The sequence below is a fragment of the Pogoniulus pusillus genome, chromosome 43 (genome assembly GCF_015220805.1).
Source record: "Pogoniulus pusillus isolate bPogPus1 chromosome 43, bPogPus1.pri, whole genome shotgun sequence".
Taxonomy (NCBI): domain Eukaryota; kingdom Metazoa; phylum Chordata; class Aves; order Piciformes; family Lybiidae; genus Pogoniulus; species Pogoniulus pusillus.
Genome location: NC_087306.1, coordinates 1,977,450 through 2,001,475, shown reverse-complemented (window position 1 = coordinate 2,001,475; position 24,026 = coordinate 1,977,450). Strand labels below are relative to the sequence as shown.

At 62.6% G+C, this 24,026-nt stretch overlaps 2 protein-coding genes across 2 annotated transcripts; both read right to left on the bottom strand.

The window, feature by feature from the left end:
- Nucleotides 1–943: 943 nt before the first annotated feature.
- HJV (hemojuvelin BMP co-receptor) lies at nucleotides 944–18,517 on the bottom strand. The gene is made up of 4 exons (XM_064175939.1): nucleotides 18,499–18,517; nucleotides 6,899–7,060; nucleotides 3,686–4,188; nucleotides 944–1,570 (listed from the first exon to the last, which is right to left on the bottom strand). The coding sequence occupies exons 1-4, from the start codon at nucleotides 18,515–18,517 to the stop codon at nucleotides 944–946; spliced, it is 1,311 nt and encodes a 436-aa protein (XP_064032009.1).
- A 108-nt stretch (nucleotides 18,518–18,625) lies between these two features.
- LOC135192665 (COUP transcription factor 1-like) lies at nucleotides 18,626–21,102 on the bottom strand. The gene is made up of 3 exons (XM_064175938.1): nucleotides 20,740–21,102; nucleotides 20,277–20,418; nucleotides 18,626–18,900 (listed from the first exon to the last, which is right to left on the bottom strand). Exons 1-3 carry the CDS (start codon nucleotides 21,100–21,102, stop codon nucleotides 18,626–18,628), a joined length of 780 nt encoding a protein of 259 aa, XP_064032008.1.
- Between the last annotated feature and the right edge of the window lie 2,924 nt (nucleotides 21,103–24,026).

The following is a 24,026-nucleotide window of genomic DNA, read 5'->3' as shown; positions in this document are numbered from 1 at the left end:
CCTTCATGCTCTGGCAGCAGCTTTGAGGTCTCCCCCTGGAGCCTTCCTCTCACCCCCAGCTCCCTCTGGCTGTGCTGGGGGGAATCTCTCTCACCAGCAGCCTCCTCTGCCCTTCCCCTCCCTCCCCATTCTCACTGCCAGTCTCAGTTAAAAGTCCAAGGAAGCAGCTCAAACCGCAGAGAGGAGGAGGAGGAGGAGGAGGAGGAGGAGGAGGAGGAGGAGGAGGAGGAGGAGGAGGAGGAGGAGGAGGAGGAGGAGGAGGAGGAGGAGGAGGAGGAGGAGGAGGAGGGAAGAAGGAGCAGCCCCGGTGCAGCCAGCACCAGGTTGGTAGAGATGAAGCCTGGCAGCGCTGGGCAGGAGGCGCCTGGCATCCTCGCAGTTAAAAGTTCAAGGGAACAGCCCAAACCGCAGGGAGGAGGAGGAAGAGGAAGAGGAAGAGGAAGAGGAGGAGGAAGAGGGAGGAGAAGGAGGGAGGAGGAGGAGGAGGAGGAGGAGGAGGAGGAGGAGGAGGAGGAGGAGGAGGAAGGAAGGAGCAGCCCCAGGGCAGCCAGCACCAGGCTGGTAGAGGTGCAGCCTGGCAGCGCTGGGCAGGAGGCGCCTGGCATCCTCGCAGTTAAAAGTCCGAGGAGGAGGAGGAGGAGAAGGAGGAGGAGAAGGGAGGAAGGAGCAACCCCGGTGCAGCCAGCACCAGGTTGGTAGAGATGGAGCCTGGCAGCGTTGGGCAGGAAGCTCCTGGCATCCTCGCAGTTAAAAGTCCGAGGGAACAGCCCAAACCGCAGGGAGGAGGAGGAGGATGAGGAGGATGAGGAGGAGGAGGAGGAGGAGGAGGAGGAGGAGGAGGAGGAGGAGGAGGAAGGAAGGAGCAGCCCCAGGGCAGCCAGTGCCAGGCAGGTAGAGGTGCAGCCTGGCAGCATTGGGCAGGAAGCTCCTGGCATCCTCGCGGTTAAAAGTCCAAGGGAACAGCCCAAACTGTAGAGAGGAAGATGAGGATAAGGAGGAAGGAAGGAGCAGCCCCAGTGCAGCCAGCGCCAGGTTGGTAGAGGTGCAGCCTGGCAGCGCTGGGCAGGAAGCGCCTGGCATCCTCCAGGGCCACTCCAGCTACCAGGGCGAAGTTGGCATCTCCCGAAGCCAACACATCGAAGACACAGGACTGGAAGTAAACATCCTCCACGGGCAGCACCTCCTTACAGAGCTCCCTGGCAGCCTCTGCCAGCTGCCTGCCGTGCCCACGCTGCTGCCCGCGGGCCAGGCGCTGCCCGCGGGGGCAACCCCCCACGCACAGCTGCAGGTCTTGCTCCTGCCCGAACGCCTGTGCCACCTCCTCGGCTGCACGGATGGAGAAGGAGAGCTGGCGGCCGGCTTGGCGCACGGCGATGGTGGTGCCAATGTAGCTGGCACGGATCTCCACGTGCTGCCCTGGCACCTGCTCCCGCACAGCCAAGCTGCCCCCTCCCGGGCGCTCGCCGCCGGTCACAGACCCGTCCTGGAAGGCTGCCGGCAGGTTGCCCAGCTCAGCCTGGTACACCTTCTGCTCGATGCACTCCTGCACCCTCTTGAAGATGATGGTGAGCTGCAGAGAGGAGGTTGGCAGAGTTGGCAGCAGTGGGGCGAGGGGGATGGGCACGGGGGGGGGAGGTGGGGGAGGAAGGAGGGTTTGGGCTGAGCTGCTGGGTATGGAGGGGGGGGGAGGGTGGGTTTTGGCCGGCTGAGGGAGGAGGAATTCTGCCTGGAGGTGGTCCAAGGAAGTTTGGGTGAGGCTGGTGGAGGTGCCCCTGGGCACGGCAGGGTGGCAGCTGGAGGAGCTTTCAGGTCCCTTCCAGCCCAACTCGTTCCATGACTCCATGAACCTGCTGCGGTAGTGCAGGGGAGGGGAGGAGCTGCTGGGGAGCAGCTGCAGAGAGAAGGAGCTGGCAGTGCTGGGGGGCAACAGAGTGCCCAGGAGCCAGCAGGGTGCCCAGGAGCCAACAAAGTGCCCAGCAGCCAACAGAGTGCCCAGGAGCCAGCAGGGTGCCCAGGAGCCAGCAGGGTGCCCAGGAGCCAACAGAGTGCCCAGGAGCCAGCAGGGTGCCCAGGAGCCAGCAGAGTGCCCAAGAGCCAGCAGGGTGCCCAGCAGCCAGCAGGGTGCCCCCATGGGCAAGAAGCCCCCAAAGGTCTGCTGGGGGCAGGCAGCAGAGTGTGGGCAGCAGCAGGGCAAGGGTTAGGTTCTGCTGCCCCTCTGCTGTGCCCTGCTGAGGCCACCCCTGCAGTGCCAGGGCCAGCTCTGGGCTCCCCCCAGCTGCAGAGGGCCTGGGAGCTGCTGGGCAGAGTCCAGGGCAGGCTGGGAAGGTGCTGAGGGGCCTGGAGCAGCTCTGGGAGGAGCAAAGGCTGAGCCCTGGGGCTGAGAGCCTGCAGGAGAGCAGCCCCAGAGGGGCTCTGAGCTGAAGGGGCTGGGGGGTGGGGGGCAAGAGGCTGGGGCTGGCACCTTGGGAGTGGTGCCAAGGGGCAGCAAGTGGCAGGCAGGAGGTTGTGTGTGAGCAGGAGGAGAAAGTTGTTTGTTGTGAGGGTGCAGGAGGCTGGAGCAGGCTGCCCAGAGAGGCTGTGGAGCCTCCTGGTGTGCAGAGCTGCCAAGGCCTGCCCTGGGCACTGTGCTGCTGGGCAAGCTGCTGGGGGTGCCCTGCTGGGGCTGGGGGGGGCAGGAGATGCTCTCCAGAGGGTCCCTGCTGGGGCTGGGGGGGGCAGGAGATGCTCTCCAGAGGGTCCCTGCTGGAGCTGGGGGGGGCAGGAGATGCTCTCCAGAGGGTCCCTGCTGGAGCTGGGGGGGCAGGAGATGCTCTCCAGAGGGTCCCATGCTGGGATTAGGAGGTTCAGGTCTCGCTGCCCTCCCTGAAGTTGAGCACCTCTGGTGCCAAGCTCTCTGCCCTCTCCTTACCCTCTGCCCTCTCCCTTACCCTCTGCTCTCTCTCCTTACCCTCTGCCCTCTCCTTACCCTCTGCCCTCTCTTCTTACCCTCTGCCCTCTCCCTTACCCTCTGCCCTCTCCCTTACCCTCTGCCCTCTCCCTTACCCTCTGCCCTTTTCTTACCCTCTGCCCTCTCCCATACCCTCTGCCCTCACCCTTACCCTCTACCCTCTCCTTTACCCTCTGCCCTCTCTCCTTACCCTCTACCCTCTCCTTTACCCTCTGCCCTCTCTCCTTTACCCTCTGCTCTCTCCTTACCCTCTGCCCTCTCCCTTACCCTCTGCCCTCTCTCTTTACCCTCTGCCCTCTTCTTACCCTCTGCCCTCTCTCTTTACCCTCTGCCCTCTTCTTACCCTCTGCCCTCTCTCCTTACCCTCCGCCCTCTCTCCCTTACCCTCTGCCCTCTCTCCCTTACTCTCTGCCCTTTTCTTACCCTCTGCCCTCTCTCCTTACCCTCTGCCCTCTCTCCCTTACCCTCTGCCCTCTCCCATACCTTCTGCCCTCTCCCTTACCCTCTGCCCTCTCTCCTTTACCCTCTGCCCACTCCCTTACCCTCTGCTCTCTCTCCCTTACCCTCTGCCCTCTCCCATACCTTCTGCCCTCTCCCTTACCCTCTGCTCTCTCTCCTTACCCTCTGCCCTCTCCCTTACCCTCTGCCCTCTCTCCCTTACCCTCTGCCCTCTCCCTTACCCTCTACCCTCTCCCTTACCCTCTACCCTCCCCTTTACCCTCTGCCCTCTCTCCTTACCTTGGTGGTCACTGTGGCGTTGGAGCCTTTGGCCACTGGCGAGCTGGTGGCTTGCACAAAGAGGTAGTCATTGTCCAGGAGGGGCCAGGAGCCTTCCACCCTGCAGGTGTGGAAGTCATCGTGGAAGGTCCTGACGTGGGGGTCGCCGAAGGCTGCGCAGTGCAGGTAGCTCGGGGCTCTGCCGTGCCTGGCCGCGAAGCTCCTCTCGTAGTCGCAGCCCTGCCCAGCCTGCAGGCTGCCGTGGCCGGGGGCGGGGAGCCGAGCCCGGGGGGGGTTGGTTGGACCTTCCCTGGAGCAGTTGTGCTGGATCATGAGGTCCTCGATGCCGTGGACAGCAGAGTGGTAAGCCAGGTCCCCCCGGCAGGTGCGGGCGGTCCTGCGGGTGCAGTGGGCGTAGGAGCGCAGGGCACTGCAGATGGCATCGCCCCGGGAGGGGCTGCGAGGGCCGAGGGTGGCTGCCAGGTACTCGGAGTTGCAGCGCAGGATCTTGCACTGGGAGGCAGCTGGGGGAGGGGGAGGGACAGGAGGAGGAGGTCGGGGTGGGGCCCCAGAGGAAGAGTTGGGAGGGAGGAAGGGGAAAGAGGCAGCAATGTCCTCCTGCTGCCAGCAGCTGGCACTGTGGCTGTGGGGTCATGGAGCCTGGGTAGGGCTGGGTTGGGTTGGGTTGGGTTGAGATGGGTTGGGTTGAGTTGGGTTGGGTTGAGTTGGGTTGGTTTGGATTGAGCTGGGTTGGGTTGAGTTGGGTTGGTTTGGGTTGAGTTGGGTTGGATTGAGTTGGGTTGGGTTGGTTTGGGTTGAGTTGGGTTGGTTTGGATTGGGCTGGGTTGGTTGAGTTGGGTTGGTTTGGATTGATCTGGGTTGGGTTGAGTTGGGTTGGTTTGGGTTGAGTTGGGTTGGTTTGGATTGATCTGGGTTGGGTTGAGTTGGGTTGGTTTGGGTTGAGTTGGGTTGGTTTGGATTGAACTGGGTTGGGTTGAGTTGGGTTGGTTTGGGTTGAGTTGGGTTGGATTGAGTTGGGTTGGGTTGGTTTGGGTTGAGTTGGGTTGGTTTGGATTGAGCTGGGTTGGGTTGAGTTGGGTTGGTTTGGATTGATCTGGGTTGGGTTGAGTTGGGTTGGTTTGGGTTGAGTTGGGTTGGTTTGGATTGATCTGGGTTGGGTTGAGTTGGGTTGGTTTGGGTTGAGTTGGGTTGGTTTGGATTGATCTGGGTTGGGTTGAGTTGGGTTGGTTTGGGTTGAGTTGGGTTGGGTTGAGTTGGGTTGGGTTGAGTTGGGTTGGTTTGGATTGATCTGGGTTGGGTTGAGTTGGGTTGGTTTGGGTTGAGTTGGGTTGGGTTGAGTTGGGTTGGGTTGAGTTGGGTTGGGTTGAGTTGGGTTGAGTTGGGTTGGTTTGGATTGAGCTGGGTTGAGTTGAGTTGGGTTGGTTTGGATTGAGCTGGGTTGGGTTGAGTTGGGTTGGTTTGGGTTGAGTTGGGTTGGTTTGGATTGAGCTGGATTGGGTTGGTTTGGATTGAGCTGGGTTGGGTTGAGTTGGGTTGGTTTGGATTGAGCTGGGTTGGGCTGGGTTGAGTTGAGTTGGTTTGGGTTGAGCTGGGTTGGGTTGAGCTGGGTTGGTTTGGATTGAGCTGGGTTGGGTTGAGTTGGGTTGGTCTGAGCTGGGCTGGGTTGCATTGGGCTGGGTTGGATTGGGTTGGTCTGGGTTGGGTTGATCTGAGCTGGGCTGGGTTGCATTGGGCTAGGTTGGACTGGGCTGGGTTGGGTTGGGTTGAGTTGGGTTGGACTGGGTTGAGTTGGGTTGGGCTGGGTTGGGTTAGGCTGGGTTAGGTTAGGTTGGGCTGGATTGGGCTGAGCTGGGTTGAGTTGGGTTGGACTGGGTTGGGCTGGGTTAGGTTGGCTTGGGTGGGTTGGACTGGGTTGGGTTGAGTTGGGTTGGGCTGGGTTGGGTTGGGCTGGGTTGGGCTGGGTTGGGTTGGGTTAGTCTGGATTAGGTTGGGCTGGGTTAGATTGGGCTGCACTGGGCTGGGCTGGGCTGGGTTGGGCTGGGTTGGGTTGGTCTGGGTTAGGTTGGTCTGGGTTGGATTGGGTTGAGCTGGGCTGGGTTGGGTTGGTCTGGGTTAGGCTGGGCTGGGTTGGGTTAGTCTGGATTAGGTTGGTCTGGGTTAGGTTGGGCTGGGCTGGGTTGGGCTGGATTGGGTGAGGCTGGGTGGGGCTGAGCTGGGTTGGTTGGGTTGGGCTGGGCTGGAAGGGAGCTTGAAGGTCACCCAGGTCCCAACCCCACTGCCATAAGAAGCTTTCCACTAGACCAGGACCAAGCTGCCAGGGTTGGGTTGGGTTGGAAGAGAACTCAGAAGCTGCTCCAGTGCCAAGCCCCTGCCATGCCCAGGGACACCTCCCCCAGCCCAGGCTGCTCAGGGCTCATCCAGCCTGGCCTGGGACTCCTCCAGGTCTCATGCTGGAGGCTTTCTGGAAGTGTTTATCTCATGGCAGGGTAGGAAGGGACCTCTGGAGAGCATCTCCTGCCCCTCCCCAGCCCCAGCAGGGACCCTCTGGAGAGCATCTCCTGCCCCCCCAGCCCCAGCAGGGCACCCCCAGCAGCTTGCCCAGCAGCACAGTGCCCAGGGCAGGCCTTGGCAGCTCTGCACACCAGGAGGCTCCACAGCCTCTCTGGGCAGCCTGCTCCAGCCTCCTGCACCCTCACAACAAACAACTTTCTCCTCCTGCTCACACACAACCTCCTGCCTGCCACTTGCTGCCCCTTGGCACCACTCCCAAGGTGCCAGCCCCAGCCTCTTGCCCCCCCCCACAGCCTCTTGCTGAGCACTGAGAACTTCTCCAGACCCTTTCCCACCTTCCTTGCCCTTCTCTGCCCTGCTCCAGCTCCTCAATGCCCCCCTGGCACTCAGCAGCCCAACCCTGCCCCCAGCACTGCAGCTCTGCCCTCCCCAGTGCCCAGCCCAGGGGCACAATCCCTGCCCTGCTCCTCCTGGCTGCCACTTGCTGCCCCTTGGCACCACTCCCAAGGTGCCAGCCCCAGCCTCTTGCCCCCCCCCCCCAGCCCCTTCATCTCAGAGCCCCTCTGGGGCTGCTCTCCTGCAGGCTCTCAGCCCCAGGGCTCAGCCTTTGCTCCTTGCTCAGCCTCCCCCAGGGGCAGCTCTGCCATGGCTGTGCCCTGCCTGCAGCCCCCACAGGGTCCCTCCCCGGGGCTGTTTGGTTACCATGGCTGCAGAGGAGGAGGAGGAGGAGGAGGAAGAGGAGAGCTGGCAGCAGGAGCCCAGGGCTGTGCCTCTGGCTGCAGGCAGCCTGCCCCATGCCAGCCCATGCAGAGCCTGGCAGGGTCCTCAGCCCTTGGCTCCTCTTGGCATCAGGCAGCACATCCCCTGGAAGGGAAAGAGAGAGGTGGCAGCTGGGGGGGTGGCATCTGGGAGAGGGCAGCTGGGGGGTGGCATCTGGGAGCTGCAGGAAGGGCATTGGGGGCTGCAGGAGTGGCACTGGGCACTGCAGGAAGGGCACTGGCACTGCAGGAGTGGCACTGGGGGCTGCAGGAGGTGCACTGGGGGCTGCAGAAGTGGCACTGGGGCAGCAGGAAGGGCACTGGGGGGTGCAGGAGTGGCACTAGGAGCTGCAGGAAGGGCACTGGGCACTGCTGCAAGGGCACTGGGCACTGCAGGAGTGGCACTGGGCACTGCAGGAAGGGCACTGGGCACTGCAGGAGTGGCACTAGGAGCTGCAGGAATGACATCGGGCACTGCAGGAAGGGCACTGGCACTGCAGGAATGACACTGGGCACTGCAGGAAGGGCACTGGGAGTTGCTGGAAGGGCACTGGGCACTGCAGGAGTGACACTGGGGGCTGCAGGAAGGGCACTGGCACTGCAGGAGTGACACTGGGGGCTGCAGGAGTGGCACTGGGCACTGCAGGAGTGGCACTGGCACTGCAGGAGTGGCACTGGGCACTGCAGGAGTGGCACTGGGCACTGCAGGAGTGGCACTGGCACTGCAGGAAGGGCACTGGCACTGCAGGAGGGGCACTGGCACTGCAGGAGTGGCACTGAGCACTGCAGCAGAGCAGCAGGGGCTCAGAGGGCAGCTCCATGCCCAGGCTTTGCTGTCTCCTGCCTCACCCTGCTGGGCCTGGCTCGGTTGGCACAGCCTGAGAAGCTTTCCTGGGGCTCCCAGAGCTGGTGCCCCCCTCCAGCACTGCCCCCCAGGGTGCCCTGGAGCTGGTGACCTGGAGGGGACCTGGCCCTGGCACAGAGCTGGGCAAACAGCTGGTTAATGAGTGACAGAGCAGCATGGCTCTGGCCAGGGCAAGCAGAGCTCCTGCCATGGGTGCCCAGCAGGCAAGCAGAGCTCCTGCCTAGGGTGCCCAGCAGGCAAGGAGAGCTCCTGCCATGGGTGCCCAGCAGGGCAAGCAGAGCTCCTGCCATGGGTGCCCAGCAGGCAAGGAGAGGTCCTGCCATGGGTGCCCAGCAAGGGCAAGGAGAGCTCCTGCCATGGGTGCCCAGCAGGCAAGGAGAGCTCCTGCCATGGGTGCCCTGCAGGCAAGCAGAGGTCCTGCCATGGGTGCCCAGCAGGGCAAGGAGAGGTCCTTCCATGGGTGCCCAGCAGGGCAAGCAGAGCTCCTGCCATGGGTGCCCTGCAGGCAAGGAGAGCTCCTGCCATGGGTGCCCACTCAGGGCAAGCAGAGCTCCTGCCATGGGTGCCCCACTTCTTTTTTGGGTGCCCTGACCCTGGTGATCAGGAGCTGAAGCTGCTGCACAGGGCCAGGCTGTGGTGGGTTCCCCTCCTGTGGGTGCCACCTGCCTGGAGGACCAACCCTTGGCCACCCTTGGGTGCCACCTCCTTGGAGGACCAACCCTTAGATGCCACCTGCCTGGAGGACCATCCCTTAGGTGCCAGTTGGTTGGAGGACCAACCTTTGAACCCCCCTTAGGTGCCAGCTGCTAGGAGGACCAACCCTTGGGTGACCCTTAGGTGCCACCCTTAGGTGCCAGTTGCTTGGAGGACCAACCCTTGGGTGACTCTTAGGTGCCACCTCCTTGGGGGACCAACCCTTAGGTGCCAGCTGCTTGGGGGACCAACCCTTGAGCCCCCCTTAGGTGCCACCCTTAGGTGCCAACTGCTTGGGGGACCAACCCTTGGGTGACCCTTAGGTGCCACCCTTAGGTGCCAGCTGCTTGAAGGACCAACCCTTGAGCCCCCCTTAGGTGCCACCCTTAGGTGCCAGCTGCTTGAAGGACCAACCCTTGGGCCCCCCTTAGGTGCCACCCTTAGGTGCCAGCTGCTAGGAGGACCAACCCTTGGGTGACCTTTATGTGCCACCTCCTTGGGGGACTAACCCTTAGGTGCCAGCTGCTTGGGGGACCAACCCTTGGGTGACCCTTAGGTGCCACCCTTAGGTGCCAACTGCTTGGGGGACCAACCCTTGGGTGACCCTTAGGTGCCACCCTTAGGTGCCAGCTGCTTGAAGGACCAACCCTTGAGCCCCCCTTAGGTGCCACCCTTAGGTGCCAGCTGCTAGGAGGACCAACCCTTGGGTGACCCTTAGGTGCCACCTGCCTGGAAGACCAACCCTTGCCCCCCCCCCTTAGGTGCCACCCACCCCTGGCTTCGCTGGGCCCCACTCACCTGCAGGCAGGAGCTGGCTGCCCGGGGGGGGGGCACTCAGGGACCCCTCCAGGTGCCCCAGCCAGGAGGTGCCAGCTGGGAAAATGCCAACCTCGATCCTGGGGGCACCTCTGGGTAAAATCCGAGGTGGTGATGGGGGGTTTTGGGGGGGGGGGGGGGGAGCAGAACCCCTAGCACAGGACTCTGCTCTTCCTCCCAGGCCACCTTTGCTCCCTCCTCTTCCCCACCCCCCCCCGCCCCGGGGGTGGTGCTGAAACGAAGCCTCCTAAATTTAGCCAGGCTGAAGCCAGCCAAGAACAACAGGCAGAGGGAGCTGGTGCCCAGCCAGGGCTGGGGGGGGCAGAACCCCCCCCCCAGGAGAAGATGGGGACCCCCTCCCTAAAACACACCCCCCCCTTTCCCTGCCCCCCCCCCCCCCCACTGCTGCTCCTTGCCCCTGGCACTTTGCTGGGCTGCAGGAGGAGGTTTCCTGGCAGCTCCCCGAGGGGGATGGTCCAAACCTGCTCCCCCCCCCCCTCACCTCCCCTATCCCCCCCCCCCAGGCCGGGGGGGTGAGTCCTCATGGGTCCAAGGTGCTTTATCCCATGGGATGGATCCCACTTTGCCAGCTGCAGCTTCCCCTGCTGGGGCACAGTTGGGTCCTGGGCATGGGGCAAAGGTGGTGCCCCCCCCCCCCCCGGGGGTGGGTGTGGGGGGGTCGATGGACGCTGGGGCACGGCAGGAGGCAGCTCAGAACTCAGCAGCTTGGGGGGGAGAGGGGGAGGGAAGCTGGGAAGTGTCCATGGGGGATCCCTGGGAGCTGGGCAGGGAAGCAGGAGCTGGAAGCAGGTCCCAGAGTGCTGCCAGCAGCCCCCAGTGCCCAGGAGGGGATCCCAGTTCAGATCCCTGCTGCATCCCAGGGCGGGATCTGCTCTGATCCCAGATCCCTGCTGTAATCCAGGGCAGGAACTGCTCCGATCCCAGATCCCTGCTGCATCCCAGGGCAGGAACTGCTCCGATCCCAGATCCCTGCTGTAATCCAGGGCAGGAACTGCTCCGATCCCAGATCCCTGCGGGGAGGAACTGCTCCGATCCCAGATCTCTGCTGCATTCCAGGGCAGGAACTGCTCCGATCCCAGATCCCTGCTGCATCCCAGGGCAGGAACTGCTCCGATCCCAGATCCCTGCTGTAATCCAGGGCAGGAACTGCTCCGATCCCAGATCCCTGCTGTAATCCAGAGCAGGAACTGCTCCGATCCCAGATCCCTGCTGCATCCCAGGGCAGGAACTGCTCTGATCCCAGATCCCTGCTGCATCCCAGGGCAGGAGCTGCTCCGATCCCAGATCCCTGCTGTAATCCAGAGCAGGAACTGCTCCGATCCCAGATCCCTGCTGTAATCCAGGGCAGGAACTGCTCCGATCCCAGATCCCTGCTGCATCCCAGGGCAGGAGCTGCTCTGATCCCAGATCCCTGCTGTAATCCAGGGCAGGAACTGCTCCGATCCCAGATCCCTGCTGCATTCCAGGGCAGGAGCTGCTCTGATCCCAGATCCCTGCTGTAATCCAGGGCAGGATCTGCTCCGATCCCAGATCCCTGCTGCATCCCAGGGCAGGATCTGCTCCGATCCCAGATCCCTGCTGTAATCCAGGGCAGGAACTGCTCCGATCCCAGATCCCTGCTGCATCCCAGGGCAGGAACTGCTCCGATCCCAGATCCCTGCTGCATCCCAGGGCAGGATCTGCTCCGATCCCAGATCCCTGCTGCATCCCAGGGCAGGATCTGCTCCGATCCCAGATCCCTGCTGCATCCCAGGGCAGGATCTGCTCCGATCCCAGATCCCTGCTGTAATCCAGGGCAGGAACTGCTCCGATCCCAGATCCCTGCTGCATCCCAGGGCAGGAACTGCTCCGATCCCAGATCCCTGCTGCATCCCAGGGCAGGATCTGCTCCGATCCCAGATCCCTGCTGCATCCCAGGGCAGGATCTGCTCCGATCCCAGATCCCTGCTGTAATCCAGGGCAGGAACTGCTCCGATCCCAGATCCCTGCTGCATCCCAGGGCAGGAGCTGCTCCGATCCCAGATCCCTGCTGCATCCCAGGGCAGGAACTGCTCTGATCCCAGATCCCTGCTGCATCCCAGGGCAGGAACTGCTCCGATCCCAGATCCCTGCTGTAATCCAGGGCAGGAACTGCTCCGATCCCAGATCCCTGCTGCATCCCAGGGCAGGAACTGCTCCGATCCCAGATCTCTGCTGCATTCCAGGGCAGGAGCTGCTCTGATCCCAGATCCCTGCTGTAATCCAGGGCAGGAACTGCTCCGATCCCAGATCCCTGCTGCATCCCAGGGCAGGAGCTGCTCCGATCCCAGATCCCTGCTGTAATCCAGGGCAGGAACTGCTCTGATCCCAGATCCCTGCTGTAATCCAGGGCAGGAACTTCTCTGATCCCAGATCCCTGCTGTATTCCATGGGAGGAAAGACTCCAATCCCAGATCCCTGCTGTAATCCAGGGCAGGAACTGCTCCAATCCCAAATCCCTGCTCCATTCCAGGTGAGGGAAGCTTCCAGTCTCTAATCCCTGCTCTTTTCCAGGACAAAGAAGCCTCCTTCCTGTCTGGTGCCAAGCCCTCAGTGCAGGAAATGGATCACAGGTGGGATGGGAGCTGGGATAGGTAGATGGGAGCAGGGATGGGCGGGATGGGAGCAGGGATGGGAGCAGGGATGGGTGGATGGGAGCAGAGATGGGCAGGATGAGAGCAGAGCTGGGAAGGGGTATGGGCAGGATGGGAGCTGGGCTGGGTAAATGGGAGCAAGAATGGACAGGATGGGAGCAGGGATGGGCAGGATGGGAGAGGGGATGGGTGGATGGGAGCAGGGATGGGTAAATGGGAGCAGGGATGGGCAGTATAGGAGCAGGGATGGGCAGGATGGGAGCAGGGATGGGTAAATGGGAGCAAGAATGGGCAGGATGGGAGCAGGGATGGGCAGGATAGGAGCAGGGATGGGCAGGTGGGAGCAGGGATGGACAGGATGGGAGCAGGGATGGGTAAATGGGAGCAAGAATGGGCAGGATGGGAGCAGGGATGGGTAAATGGGAGCAAGGATGGACAGGATGGGAGCAGGGATGGGTAAATGGGAGCAAGAATGGGCAGGATGGGAGCAGGGATGGGTAAATGGGAGCAAGGATGGACAGGATGGGAGCAGGGATGGGTAAATGGGAGCAAGAATGGGCAGGATGGGAGCAGGGATGGGAAGGATGGGAGCAGGGATGGGTGAATGGGAGCAGGGATGGGTAGATGGGAGCAGGGATGGGAGCAGAGATGGGCAGGATGGGAGCAGGGATGGGCAGGTGGGAGCAGGGATGGGTAGATGGGAGCAGAGATGGGAGCAGGGATGGGTAGATGGGAGCAGGGATGGGAGCAGGAATGGGCAGGATGGGATCAGGGATGGGAGCAGGGATGGGCAGGATGGGAGCAGGGATGGGTGGGTGGGAATGCTTCTGGAACAGCAAAGTTTGGGCCAAAGGAGCAGGTTGGGAATGCAAAGCACTGCTGGGAATTGGAGGAAGGTTCCTCTGGGATGAAGGAGCGAGTTGGGATGCAGAGAAGCACCAGCAGGGGGCAGCAGCAGACAGCAAGAGACAGCAGCGGCACAGACCCCGCCCGGGGCCACCTTAACCAGCCCTGAGCCACCTTAACCTGTCCTGGGCTACCTTAACTTGCCCTGGGCCACCTTAACCTGTCCTCAAATGCCTTAACCTGCCCCAGAACACCTCTAACCTGCTCTGGACCATCTCCAACCTGCCCTGGACCATCTCCAACCTGCCCTGGACCATCTCCAACCTGTCCTGGACCACCTCTAACTTGCCCTGGACCATCTCTAACCTTCTCTGGACCATCTCTATCCCCAGAGCTTGTCCCCCACTCCTGACCCCCAAATCTCATCCCCCCCATCCTGACCCCCAGAGCCTGTCCCCCTACTCTGGACCCCCAAATCTCATCCCCCCCCATCCTGACCCCCAGAGCCTGTCCCACTCTTCCTGACCCCTAGACCCTCCCCTCCTACTCCTGACCCCCATACCCTCTCCCCCCAATCCTGACCCCCAGCACCTGTCCCCTCATCCTGCCTGGTGCTGAACACTTCCAGGGAGGGATCCCCTCTCAGCCTTCTCCTCTCCAGTCCCTCAGCCTCTCCTCCTCAGGCAGTGCCCTCCACTCCCCTCCTCATCCTCACAGCCTCCCTTGGACCCTCTCCAGCAGTTCCTGTCCCTCTGCAGCTGAGGAGCCCCAAACTGAAGGCAATGCTCAAGAGGAGCTCCCAGCAGGGCAGGGCAGAGCAGAGGGGCAGGAGAACCTCCCTGCCCCTGCTCAATGCCCCCCAGGCTCCCACTGCCCTCTTAGCCCCTCCCCCCGGGCACCCTTCTGCCCCATGGATGCTCTCCCCCAGCACTCCCAGCTCCCTCTCCTCGGGGCTGCTCTCCAGCAGTCCCATCTCAAGCCTCTCCTCATCCCTCCCTCCAGCTCTGCTCTCCAGCACCTCCACAGCTCCTCGGTCCTTGCTCTTTCGCAGCCCTGACCTCGTGGCTCAGCTGCCAGCCTGATGGATGGGCAACCCCTGCCTGGTTCACCACCTCCTGCTGCCTGTGCCCAAGCCTCCCCCCTCCCCTGGGCAAGGAGCAGCCAACGAGGAGCTGGCAGGAGGTGGAGTGGTTGGGCAGAGAGAGAGATTTGTCAGCCTCTGATGCTGGGGAAGGAGGGGAAGTGGCCTCAGGGTCCAGGCTGATCGATGCCCAAACCCCCTCCCTGATTCAATTGCCCTTAGCAAATGGTGCCCAAGTGCTCAGGGGGTGACCTTTTCCCTGGCAATGGAAAGGGGAGGGGGGGCCCAGAGAGGGCATTTCTGCAGCCAGGGCTGCTCTTGGGCCCCACTCGTGGCTTGGACTTCACCTGAGATCTGATTTCACAGCAGGAGGAGCAGGGCACCAAATGCTCTCCCCCTGCCACCTTGCCCTGACTGCTGGCAGTGGTGTGGGCAGCAGCAGCAGCAGGGCAGGGATTGTGCCCCTGGGGGTGGGCACTGGGGTGGGCACAGCTGCAAGGTTGGGGGCAGGGTTGGGCTGCTGAGTGCTGCCAGGGGGTCAGGAGTGGGGGGGATGAGGTCTGGGAGTCAGGAGGAGGGGACAGGCTCTGGGGTCAGGAGGGGGGGATGAGGTCTGGGGGTCAGGAGTGGGGGGATGAGGTCTGGGGGTCAGGAGTGGGGGGATGAGGTCTGGGGGTCAGGATGGGGGGGATGAGGTCTGGGGGTCAGGAGGGGGGGATGAGGTCTGGGGGCCAGGAGAGGGGGATGTGGTCTGGGTGTCAGGAGGGGGGGGATGAGATCTGGGGGTCAGGAAGGGGGGGATGAGGTCTGGGGGTCAGGAGCAGGGGATGAGGTCTGGGGGTCAGGAGTGGGGGGATGAGATCTGGGGGTCAGGTGGGGGGGATGAGATCTGGGTGTCAGGAGGGGGGGGATGAGATCTGGGGGTCAGGAGTGGGGGACAGGTTCTGGGGTCAGGAGGGGGGGATGAGGTCTGGGGGTCAGGAGTGGGGGACAGGCTCTGGGGGTCAGGAGGGGGGGATGAGGTCTGGGGGTCAGGAGTGGGGGAGATGAAGTCTGAGGGTCAGGAGTGGGGGATGAGGTCTGGGGGTCAGGAGTGGGGGGATGAGGTCTGGGGATCAGGAGTGGGGGATGAGGTCTGGGGGTCAGGATGGGGGGGGTCAGGCTCTGCTCACTGCTCCCTGGGACAGGCCAAGCAGCAGTGGATGGAAGCTGCAGCTCAGGAGGTTCCAGCTCAGCCCAAGGGGGAACTTCTTCCCTGGCAGGAGCCCAGAGCCTGGCACAGGCTGCCCAGGGAGGCTGTGGAGTCTCCTCTGGAGCCTTCCCAGCCCTGCCTGGATGTGCTCTGTGTGCCCTGAGCTGCACTCTGTGCTCCTGCTCTGGCAGGGGCTGGCCTGGATGAGCTCTTTGGGTCCCTTCCAAGCCCTGGCACCTGTGAGCCTGTAAAGGGCACTGAGGAGCTGGAGCAGGGCAAGGAAGGTGGGGAAGGGTCTGGAGAAGAGGCTGGGGAGGGGCAGCTGAGGGAGCTGGGGGTGGTGAGGCTGAGGAAGAGGAGGCTGAAGGAGGTCTCCTTGGCCTCTGCAGCTGCCTGAGAGGAGGCTGCAGGCAGGTGGGGGTTGGGCTCTGGTGCCAAGGGACAAGAGATGCCCTCAGGCTGCCCCAGGGCAGGGTCAGGTTTGGGTGCTCCTTTGGAGGGTCTGGGTGATGGTTGAGAGCTTTGGGTGATCCTTGAGGAGCGTTGGGTGATGGTTGGGAGGTCTTGGGAGCCTCCTGAGGGGTCTGAGTGATGCTTTGGAGGGTCTGGGTCCTTCTTGAGGGGTCTCAGTGCTGGCTGAGAGGGTCTGGGTGGTCTTTGTGGGGTCTGGGTTCTGGCTGGGAGGGTCTGGGTGGTCCTTGAGGGGGTCTGGGTGCTGGCTGAGAGGGGCTGGGTGGTCCTTGAGGGGGTCTGGGTGGTCCTTGAGGGGTCTGGGTGGTCCTTGAGGGGTCTGGGTGCTGGCTGAGAGGGTCTGGGTGGTCCTTGAGAGGGTCTGGGTGGTCCTTGAGGGGTCTGGGTGCTGGCTGAGAGGGTCTGGGTGGTCCTTGAGGGGGTCTGGGTGGTCCTTGAGGGGTCTGGGTGCTGGCTGGGAGGGGCTGGGTGGTCCTTGAGGGGGTCTGGGTGGTCCTTGAGGGGTCTGAGTGCTGGCTGGGAGGGGCTGGGTGGTCCTTGAGGGGGTCTGGGTGGCCCTTGAGGGGTCTGGGTGCTGGCTGGGAGGGGCTGGGTGGTCCTTGAGGGGGTCTGGGTGCTGGCTGAGAGGGGTTGGGTGGTCCTTGAGGGGTCTGGGTGCTGGCTGAGAGGGTTTGGGTGGTCCTTGAGGGGGTCTGGGTGGTCCTTGAGGGGGTCTGGGTGCTGGCTGAGAGGTTCTGGGTGGTCCTTGAGGGGGTCTGGGTGGCCCTTGAGGGGTCTGGGTGCTGGCTGAGAAGGTCTGGGTGGTCCTTGAGGGGGTCTGGGTGGTCCTTGAGGGGTCTGGGTGCTGGCTGGGAGGGGCTGGGTGGTCCTTGAGGGGGTCTGGGTGCTGGCTGAGAGGGTTTGGGTGGCCCTTGAGGGGTCTGGGTGCTGGCTGAGAAGGTCTGGGTGGTCCTTGAGGGGGTCTGGGTGGTCCTTGAGGGGGTCTGGGTGCTGGCTGAGAGGTTCTGGGTGGTCCTTGAGGGGGTCTGGGTGGCCCTTGAGGGGTCTGGGTGCTGGCTGAGAAGGTCTGGGTGGTCCTTGAGGGGGTCTGGGTGGTCCTTGAGGGGTCTGGGTGCTGGCTGGGAGGGGCTGGGTGGTCCTTGAGGGGGTCTGGGTGCTGGCTGAGAGGGTCTGGGTGGCCCTTGAGGGGTCTGGGTGCTGGCTGAGAAGGTCTGGGTGGTCCTTGAGGGGGTCTGGGTGGTCCTTGAGGGGTCTGAGTGCTGGCTGGGAGGGGCTGGGTGGTCCTTGAGGGGTTTGGGTGCTCCTTGTGAGGCCTTGGGTGCCTCTTTGGGGGTCTCAGTGGTTTGCCAATGACCAGGACCGGTTGAAACCGGTTTCAATTCGCTGATTGCAATTAACTGATTGCAGTTAATTGATTTATTGAAGCTCTTTAGGACGGTCTCCCCCTTCCCCCCCCCCTTCCCCCTCCTGCCCTTCCCTCCCCTCCCCTCCCCTCCCCCCATCCCTGTGCCCTGCATTGTGCAACTGCCTCCATCTGGGGAGGGTCTCTGCTTTTGGGGTCCCAACCTTCAGGGTCCCTCCTCTGGGCTCTCATCTTTGGGGGGGGGTCCAGTGGGGGCTCAGTTTTGGGGTCCCAACCTCAGTGTCCCCTCCTTGGACTCTTACTTTTGGGGTGGGGTCCACTGGTGGAGCCTTCACTCTTGGGGGGATCAGTTTTGGGGTCCCAACCTCAGTGTCCCCTCATATTTGGGGGGGTCCATTGGTGGAGTCTCCATTCTTGGGGGGGGGTCTCAGTTTTGGGGTCCCAACCTCAGTGTCCCTCCTCTGGGCTCTCATCTTTGGGGGGGTCCAGTGGGGGCTCAGTTTTGGGGTCCCAACCTCAGTGTCCCCTCCTTGAGCTCTCACTTTTGGGGGGGTCCATTGGTGGAGTCTCCATTCTTGGGGGGGGTCTCACTTTTGGGGTCCCAACCTTCATGGTCCTTCCTTTGGACTCTCATCTTTTGGGGATGGGTCCATTGGTGGAGTCTCCATTCTTGGGGGGGGTCTCACTTTTGGGGTCCCAACCTCAGTGTCCCCTCCTTGGGCTCTCACTTTTGGGGGGGGTCCATTGGTGGAGTCTCCATTCTTGGGGGGGGCTCAGATTTGGGGTCCCAACCTCAGTGTCCCCTCCTTGGACTCTCACTTTTGGGGGGGGTCCATTGGTGGAGTCTCAATTCTTGGGGGGTCTCAGTTTTGGGGTCCCAACTTTAGTGTCTCCTCCTTGGGCTCTCATCTTTGGGGGGGGTGTCTCAGTTTTGGGGTCCCAACCTCAGTGTCCCCTCATATTTGGGGGGGTCCATTGGTGGAGTCTCCATTCTTGGGGGGGGTCTCACTTTTGGGGTCCCAACCTCAGTGTCCCCTCATATTTGGGGGGGGGGTCCATTGGTGGAGTCTCCATTCTTTGGGGGGGGTCTCACTTTTGGGGTCCCAACCTCAGTGTCCCCTCATATTTGGGGGGGGTCCATTGATGGAGTCTCCATTCTTGGGGAGTCCTCAGTTTTGGGGTCCCAACCTCAGTGTCCCCTCCTTGAGCTCACTTTTGGGGGGGGTCCATTGGTGGAGTCTCCATTCTTGGGGGGGGGCTCAGTTTTGGGGTCCCAACCTCAGTGTCCCCTCCTTGAGCTCTCACTTTTGGGGGGGGGGTCCATTGGTGGAGTCTCCATTCTTGGGGGGGGTCTCAGTTTTGGGGTCCCAACCTCAGTGTCCCCTCATATTTGGGGGGGGTCCATTGATGGAGTCTCCATTCTTGGGGGGGGGCTCAGTTTTGGGGTCCCAACCTCAGTGTCCCCTCATATTTGGGGGGGGTCCATTGATGGAGTCTCCATTCTTGGGGGGGTTCCTCAGTTTTGGGGTCCCAGCCTCAGCATCCTGTCCCCATCCTTGATGTCCCCACCCTTGGGACCCTCACCCTTATTGCCCTCATCCATTAGCGCTTCCCATCCCGAGGCTCCCACCCACCCCCACCCTCGGGATACCCACCCCGGCTGTGCCCACGCCCCGTGGCGGGGGTGGGTGTGTGTGGGGGGGTCCGAGCATCACTGCCCGTGGCCGTGGGGCCAGCCGAGGGTGGCTCCGGCCAGCAGCATGTCCCTGATGAGGGTCTCCACGGGGGTCTCTCCCAGCAGGTGGCTGAAGAAGAGGCGCTGGAGGCTGTGCCCGGGCAGGCGGCGCAGGGCAGGCAGGCGCAGGAGGAGCCTCCCGAACCTGCTGGGCTGCCCTGGGCGCTGCCGCCGGACGTGAGCCTGCAGTGCCAACTGTGCCCTCTCCTGCAGCGCTGCCACCTGCCCTGGCTCCGACAGCCCCACGGCGTCTGCCGCCCACCGAGAGAGGAGGGGGTGGGGTACGGCGTTAGACGTGGCCCCGCCCACGGGGGGACCACGCCCTCGTTAGCCACGCCCACCCACGCAACCCCCACCCACGCAACCCCAACCCCCACCCCTCCCGGTCCGTCTTTGCTCCTTCCTTCCACGCCCAGCCCCCATCCCATCAGACCTCCTCACCTCATCCTGCCACAGCCCCACCCCGTTAAGCCCCACCCCTCAAGCTCCACCCAGGCAGCCCCACCCCGTTAAGTTCTGCCCCATCCTATTTAGCCCCACCCACTCAGCCCCACCCCATTAAGCTCCACCCATTCCACCCCGTCTTGTTTAGCCCCACCCACTCAGTTCCATCCCCTATGCCCCACTCACTCTGCCCCACCCTATTTGGCTCCACCCACTCAGTCCCACCCCATTAAGCCCCACCCCATTAAGTTCTGCCCCATCCTATTTAGCCCCACCCACTCAGTCCCACCCCATTAAGCTCCACCCATTCCACCCCGTCTTGTTTAGCCCCACCCACTCAGTTCCATCCCATATGCCCCACCCACTCGGTTTCACTCCATATGCCCCACCCACTCTGCCCCACCCTATTTGGCTCCACCCACTCAGCCCCACCCCATTAAGCTCTACCCATTCCACCCCATCTTCTTTAGCCCCACCCACTCAGTTCCACCCCATAAGCCCCACCCACTCTGTCCTGCCCTATTTAGCCCCACCCACTCAGTTCCACCCCATAAGCCCCACCCACTCTGCCCCATCCTATTTAGCCCCACCCACTCAGTCCCACCCCATTAAGCTCCACCCATGCCACCCTGTTCTGTTTAGCCCCACCCACTCAGTTCCAACCCATAGGCCCCACCCACTCGATCCCACCCCATAAGCCCCACCCACTCTGCCCTATCCTATTTAGCCCTACCCCATTAAGCTCCACCCACTCCACCCCATTCTGTTTAGCCCCACCCATTCAACCCCCACCCCATTAAGCTCCACCCACTCTGCCCCATCCTATTTAGCCCCACCCATGCAGCCCCACCCCATTTAGCCCCACCCAACCCATCCCCTCCACACCCAACCTCAACCCAGCCAAGCAACCCTCTCACCTCATCCTATTGGAGCCCCACCCCCTTAAACCCCACTCCCTCCCAACCCCACCCCCTCAAGCCCCACCCCTTTATTGCCCCACCCCATCAAGCTCCACCTCCTTTCCACCCCACTCCCTTCTCCCCACCCTCAACCCCTCCCCACCCCTTCCATTCCCTCCCCTAACCCTCCCCCCCCCCGCCGATTCCTCCCTGCCTCCAGCACCCCTCCCCACCCACAACCACACCCCTTTAAGCCCCTCCCCCCAGCCCCACCCAGCCCTCACCGGGGGAGAACAGAGCCAAAGCCTTCAGGCAGGCGACCTCGGCCGGGTCCAGCTGCAGGCTCCTGAGCTTCTCCAGCTGCTCCCGCAGGAGCCAGACGGGATCCGTGGATGCCCCCAGGCGCTGGGCAGCCACTGGCACTGCCTGGGGCACTGCCTGGGGCACGGCGGCGGCTGCTGGTGCCAGCAGGTGCCCAGGCTGCAAGGGCACCGCTGCCTGGGGCACGGCGGCGGCTGCTGGTGCCAGCAGGTGCCCAGGCTGCAAGGGCAGCGCTGCCTGGGGCACGGCGGCGGCTGCTGGTGCCAGCAGGTGCCCAGGCTGCAAGGGCAGCGCTGCCTGGGGCACGGCGGCTGCTGCTGGTGCCAGCAGGTGCCCAGGCTGCAAGGGCAGCGCTGCCTGGGGCACGGCGGCGGCTGCTGGTGCCAGCAGGTGCCCAGGCTGCAAGGGCACCGCTGCCTGGGGCACGGCGGCGGCTGCTGGTGCCAGCAGGTGCCCAGGCTGCAAGGGCAGCGCTGCCTGCACTGCATCCAGCACGAAGAGCTCCCTCCAGGCCAGGCTGAGCGATGCCATCTGGTCCCCGAGCCGCAGGTGGGCGAAGAAGGGCACAGCCTTGGCCCATTGGATGGCACCGAGGAGCAGGCGAGCTGCCAGCTGGCAGATGCCCTCCGCTGGCACCTCGCCGCCGGCCGGCGGGCACCGGGAGCCGTAACGGGAGGTTGGGTAGGGCTGGGCGCGGAGGAGCAAAGTGATGAAGCCGCCGGAGTGGAGGTGGCCCCCGGGAGGGTCTGCAGGCAGCTGTGGGTAGGGTTGGGGGCTGGGGGGGGCCATGCGGCAGCGCTGGACGGCTGAGGGAGGGAGAAAGGAGGTCAGCAGCCAGGGGTGGGTCAGCAGGCAGTGGTCCAGCACCCATCGGCAGGAAGGACATCCGAGGGGGTGCTGGAAGGGCTCAAGAAGGGGGTAAGAAGTCTTGGGGGGGTGCCCCCTGCTCATGGTAGAGCAGAGGATGGGTGCCCCTTAGGGTGGGGGCAAATCCTGCACCCAGCGGAGGGGTGGTGGAAAGGGGGGGGTTGAGGTGACCCAAAGGGGTTGTGATGACCCAAAAGGGGCTTGAGGTGACCCAAAGGGGGGTTGAGGTGACCCAAAGGGGGGTTGAGGTGATCTAAAGGGTTGTGATGACCCAAAGGGGGGTTGAGGTGACCCAAAGGGGGCTTGAGGTGACCCAAAGGGGGGTTGAGGTGATCCAAAGGAGTTGAGGTGACCCAAAGGGGGCTTGAGGTGACCCAAAGGGGTTGTGATGACCCAAAAGGGGCTTGAGGTGACCCAAAAGGGGCTTGAGGTGACCTAAAGGGGGGTTGAGGTGACCCAAAGTGGGGGTTGAGGTGACCCAAAGGGGAGTTGAGGTGACCCGAAGGGGTTTGAGGTGACCCAAAGGGGGTTTGAGGTGATCCAAAGGGCTTGAGGTGACCCAAAGTGGGGGTTGAGGTGACCCAAAGGGGGGTTGAGGTGATCCAAAGGGGTTGTGATGACCCAAAGGGGGGTTGGGGTGACCCAAAAGGGGCTTGAGGTGACCCAAAGGGGCTTGAGGTGACCCAAAGGGGGGGTTGAGGTGATCCAAAGGGGTTGTGATGACCCAAAGGGGGGTTGGGGTGACCCAAAGGGGGGTTAAGGTGACCCAAAGGGGGGTTGAGGTGATCCAAAGGGGGATTGAGGTGATCCAAAGGGGGCTTGAGGTGACCCAAAGGGGTTGTGATGACCCAAAGGGGGGTTGAGGTGACCCACAGGGGGCTTGAGGTGACCCAAAGGGGGGTTGAGGTGATCCAAAGGGGTTGTGATGACCCAAAGGGGGATTGAGGTGACCCAAAGGGGGATTGAGGTGATCCAAAGGGGTTGTGATGACCCAAAGGGGGGTTGAGGTGACCCACAGGGGGCTTGAGGTGACCCAAAGGGGGGTTGAGGTGATCCAAAGGGGTTGTGATGACCCAAAGGGGGCTTGAGGTGACCCAAAGGGGGGTTGAGGTGATCCAAAGGGGTTGAGGTGACCCAAAGGGGGCTTGAGGTGACCCAAAGGGGTTGTGATGACCCAAAAGGGGCTTGAGGTGACCCAAAAGGGGCTTGAGGTGACCTAAAGGGGGGTTGAGGTGATCCAAAGGGGTTGAGGTGACCCAAAGTGAGGGTTGAGGTGACCCAAAGGGGGTTGAGATGATCCAAAGGGGTTGTGATGACCCAAAGGGGGGTTGGGGTGACCCAAAAGGGGCTTGAGGTGACCCAAAGGGGCTTGAGGTGACCCAAAGGGGGGGTTGAGGTGATCCAAAGGGGTTGTGATGACCCAAAGGGGGGTTGGGGTGACCCAAAGGGGGCTTGAGGTGACCCAAAGGGGGGTTGAGGTGATCCAAAGGGGGACTGAGGTGACCCAAAGGGGGCTTGAGGTGACCCAAAGGGGGGACTGAGGTGACCCAAAGGGGGGTTGAGGTGATCCAAAGGGGTTGAGGTGATCCAAAGGGGTTGAGGTGACCCAAAGGGGGACTGAGGTGACCCAAAGGGGGCTTGAGGTGACCCAAAGGGGGGTTGAGGTGATCTAAAGGGTTGTGATGACCCAAAGGGGGGGTTGAGGTGACCCAAAGGGGGCTTGAGGTGACACAAAGGGGGGTTGAGGTGATCCAAAGGGGTTGAGGTGACCCAAAAGGGGCTTGAGGTGACCCAAAGGGGGGTTGAGGTGATCCAAAGGGGTTGAGGTGACCCAAAAGGGGCTTGAGGTGACCCAAAGGGAGCTTGAGGTGACCCAAAGGGGGGTTGAGGTGATCCAAAGGGGTTGAGGTGACCCAAAGGGGGCTTGAGGTGACCCAAAGGGGGGACTGAGGTGACCCAAAGGGGGGTTGAGGTGATCCAAAGGGCTTGAGGTGATCCAAAGGGGTTGAGGTGACCCAAAGGGGGACTGAGGTGACCCAAAGGGGGCTTGAGGTGACCTAAAGGGGTTGAGGTGACCCAAAAGGGGCTTGAGGTGACCCAAAGGGGGCTTGAGGTGACCCAAAGGGGGGTTGAGGTGATCCAAAGGGGGGTTGAGGTGATCTAAAGGGTTGTGATGACCCAAAGGGGGGGTTGAGGTGACCCAAAGGGGGCTTGAGGTGACCCAAAGGGGGGTTGAGGTGATCCAAAGGGGTTGAGGTGACCCAAAAGGGGCTTGAGGTGACCCAAAGGGGGGTTGAGGTGATCCAAAGGGGTTGAGGTGACCCAAAAGGGGCTTGAGGTGACCCAATGGGGTTGAGGTGACCCAAAGGGGGCTTGAGGTGACCCAAAAGTGGCTTGAGGTGACCCAATGGGGTTGAGGTGACCCAAAGGGGGCTTGAGGTGACCCGAAGGGGTTTGAGGTGACCCAAAGGGGTTGTGATGACCCAAAAGGGGTTGAGGTGACCCAAAAGGGGGTTGAGGTGATCCAAAGGGGTTTGAGGTGATCTGAAAGGGGCCCATGATATGCAGCAGGAGGGTGAAGAGTTTTCCCTTTTGCTTTTCCCTTTCCCTTCCTCCTTCCCTCCCCTCTCTCACCTGTTTGCTCTCCTCTCTTCTGCTCTCCCTTCCCCCAGCTGCTCCTTTTGCTTTCTGCTTTGCCTTTCTCTTTCCCTCCTTTGCCTTTCCCTTTCTGTACCTTTCCTTTCTTTCCCTCCTTTCTCTTTCCTCTTCTTTCCCTTTCTCTCCCTTTCTGGTTCCTCTCTTGTCACTTCCATTCTCTCACCTTCCCTTTCCTCCTTTCCTCTTTT

Coding starts and splice junctions, on each gene's coding strand:
- HJV (XM_064175939.1), bottom strand. Junction 4,189..6,898: donor CCTCCTCCTCTGCAGCCATG/GTAACCAAACAG, acceptor CCCCTCCCCCAG/CTGCCTCCCAGTGCAAGATC. Junction 1,571..3,685: donor ACGCCACAGTGACCACCAAG/GTAAGGAGAGAG, acceptor TCCTCTCTGCAG/CTCACCATCATCTTCAAGAG.
- LOC135192665 (XM_064175938.1), bottom strand. CDS start 21,102: ATGGCCCCCCCCAGCCCCCAACCCTACCCACAGCTGCCTGCAGACCCT. Junction 20,419..20,739: donor TGGCACCAGCAGCCGCCGCC/GTGCCCCAGGCA, acceptor GCAGTGCCCCAG/GCAGTGCCAGTGGCTGCCCA. Junction 18,901..20,276: donor TTTGGCTCTGTTCTCCCCCG/GTGAGGGCTGGG, acceptor GGTGGGCGGCAG/ACGCCGTGGGGCTGTCGGAG.